Source organism: Mizuhopecten yessoensis, unplaced genomic scaffold (genome assembly GCF_002113885.1).
Source record: "Mizuhopecten yessoensis strain PY_sf001 unplaced genomic scaffold, ASM211388v2 scaffold6363, whole genome shotgun sequence".
Taxonomy (NCBI): Eukaryota; Metazoa; Mollusca; class Bivalvia; order Pectinida; family Pectinidae; genus Mizuhopecten; species Mizuhopecten yessoensis.
Window position 1 is genome coordinate 1,319,546 of NW_018406512.1, and position 3,305 is coordinate 1,322,850.

General features: G+C 37.9%; 1 protein-coding gene across 1 annotated transcript in view; it reads right to left on the minus strand.

Moving 5' to 3' along the window:
- LOC110452031 (transforming growth factor-beta-induced protein ig-h3-like) overlaps window positions 1-3,305 on the minus strand; it is a 14,288-nt gene that overhangs the window by 4,989 nt on the left and 5,994 nt on the right. Inside the window, exons 2-5 of the mRNA XM_021500293.1 lie at window positions 1,205-1,422; window positions 706-895; window positions 280-378; window positions 1-44 (exon numbers count right to left, since the gene is read on the minus strand). Coding sequence (XP_021355968.1) covers window positions 1-44; window positions 280-378; window positions 706-895; window positions 1,205-1,422 — 551 coding nt within the window. The remainder of the gene's footprint in view (window positions 45-279; window positions 379-705; window positions 896-1,204; window positions 1,423-3,305) is intronic.

Here is a 3,305-nt window from a genome sequence, read left to right on the forward strand (position 1 = left end):
TGCGCTGAAGGCTGTTCCCTTGACAACATGGTACGTCAGTACCTCTGTATATATAAGAAACACGTGTAGAGTTTAAGTGTTTAAGTGCTCTAACAATCATAAATGACTAATTATACATTAAAAGTTGCAGACCTGTAAATATCTTGTTGACTATGGGCATCAATATAGATATCGGTCATTATACTATCTTAGTTAAATAGACCTTCCTTTATTTTATCATAAGCGCTGCAAATACCAGGAGGATGTGTGAAAATGACCCAAAGTAACCTTCTCCCTTACCGGTCAAAGCGGTCTTGTTCTTCAGTAGGTTGTCCAGTGTGCCGGCTGGAAGCTTGGCGAAGGCTTTGTCTGTCGGAGCAAAGAGGGTCAGACCGTCGGCTATAGACAGAAAAGAGCAAACAAAATTTAGTTACCATGATAAACAAAAGATTTGCCAGCTTGTATATATTTCCTCAACGTTTACTATTCAATTGTATCATTCTAGTAAGGTCATCACATCCGGGTCATCATCTACTCAATAAGAAATGAAAATACTTTTGACAATCATTTCTCTCTCATTCCGGATTCAGCGTCAAATGTCATATATTTTGTTAACAGTGGTTTCGTACCAAGGACAGTTCCGCGGTTGCCCCATTTCTTGGCACTGCAGACTTATTGCCGACAGCGCAATTAGACCCACCCCTTTCATGAGTACCCAAGACTTACCACCGAGAGCGCCACCTATGCCGGCGGCAGTAACGGCAGCGAGAAGGGTTTTAAGCTGACGATCGGCCTTCACCATGTCCACCATAGACTCGATCGGGATGGGAAACATTACACGGTCTACTACGTGGATCACACCGTTTTTGGCGTTTTGGTCAACCTTCACAATTGGCGAGCCATCGGCAGTCACCACCTGTGGCACCGAAGGATACAGTTCAATAATAATTTTATCTTTACTTATATAAAGTCTCAAAAAGAATTCACACATATTTTGTAACTATACTGTTTTCAGCATTATTGCGTTAGAATTTACACTTTATTCCCGTAAAGTAATGATAATTGATAATACCAAAACTTTGATTTCTTAATAGATAAATTGATACTGAGGACATTGCAATTACTTTTCAAACCCTCGGACGTCTTGACCAGCAGTTACTATTGTACAAATATTTGACATTGAACCACTATCTTCTTGACCTTTAACCATTAACAAGATGCGTACCTTGCCGCCCTGGTAAATGTTGATCCTAATCTTGGCTGGAGTCAACAAAGAGGCAGCCTGGAGTTCGTTGGACAGCTGAGAGGAGTACACCTTTCCACTGACCACGTGATATTTTAGGACATCCTGTAGCGCTGTCTTGTTCTTCTTTAGGTAATCAATAATGACGCGTGGCAACTTGGTGAAAGCATCATCGGTGGGACCGAAGATAGTGAAGGGACCTGGAGAGGAACACCACAGAATACCGTGTAGGGAAACATCATAGAAGGACACAATATATCACAGCTTCAACAAACAATGACAAATCATAGCACAACAGCAACAAAGACAATGTATTCCATAGTGACATCGCACAAGGAAAAAATAAACCACAGCGTCAATACATGAGGACAAATACATCGGGAGCACATAATGACAAATTATACAAATCGATCACATTGTCAACGTAAAGTGTCAAAATATATCACAGCTTCACCACATAATAGCACAACATAAAATTATATCACAATGTCAAAACAGCTTCAACAAAACATTACACAATATACCAAAACGTCACCACACACGGACAAAACTACCACAGCGTCACCACACACGGCCAAAACTACCACAGCGTCACCACACGCGGTCAAAACTCCCACAGCGTCACCACACACGGACAAACTACCACAACGTTGCCACACAAGGACAAAACTACCACAGCGTCACCACACAAGGACGAAACTACCACAGCGTCACCACACACGGACAAACTACCACAACGTTGCCACACAAGGACAAAACTACCACAGCGTCACCACACATAGACAAAATAGTCCACAGAATTAAGACACAAAGATAAAACAAAACAGTCAACATACGAAAACAAAATGTACCATATTCTCACCATACCAGGGTAAAAGACGCAACAGTGTAAACACACAAGGGCAAAATATACCACAGCGTCAGCACCTAACACACTAAGGCAAACTACACTACAACGTCGAAACAATGATAAAGTCGTCTGCAGCGTAAACATACAAGGACAAAATATATCACAGCGTCAATATACGATGTTAAACTATTCTACAGCGTCAACACAAAGTACAGATATAATAGCGTAAACACATAAGAGCAAAATTCACCACAGCGTCAATACAAACTAGTTGATTATAAAAGATTCTACAGCGACAACACACAAAGACAAATTTACCACTGTCATCACACTAGAACACAATACACATCATTAATTTGCGAGAAAAACATTTCAAACCAACTCACAAAGACAAAATACACCCGTCAATACACAAATCAAAATATACTACAGCTCAATCATAAAAGGACAAAATACATATAGTTATATACACTACAACATCAGTAGAAAAGGACAAATTTGGACCTCAAAAAGACACTGAAAACAACAACGATGGACCTTAAAGAGACCCTAAAAACAACAACGATTGAAAAGACACTATTAGCAAAACACATTTGTTTGTATGTACGGGACCTGACAACTTCAATATACATCACATAAATGTATGTCTGTTCAAATAATGCAATATTGCTACAAAAATCAGGCTTATATATGTATAAATGTAAAGGTAACCTGAAATGTTGTCATAAATCAGGTTTATCAATATACATCACATAAATGTATGTCTGTTCAAATAATGCAATATTGCTACAAAAATCAGGCTTATATAGTAAAAATGTGAAGCGTAACCTGAAATGTTGTCAGAAATCAGGCTTATATATTTATACATGTAAAGGTAACCTGAAATGTTGTCATAAATCAGGCTTATATATGTAAAAATGTGAAGTCAGGCTTATATATGTATACATGTAAACGTAACCTGAAATGTTGTCATGAATCAGGTTTATATATGTATAAATGTAAAGGTAACCTGAACTGTTGTCATAAATCAGGCTTATATATGTATACATGTAAACGTAACCTGAAATGTTGTTATAAATCAGGTTTATATATGTATAAATGTAAACGTAACCTGAACTGTTGTCATGAATCAGGTTTATATATGTATAAATGTAAAGGTAACCTGAACTGTTGTTATAAATCAGGCTGATATATGTATAAATGTAAAGGTAACCTGAACTGTTGTCATAAATC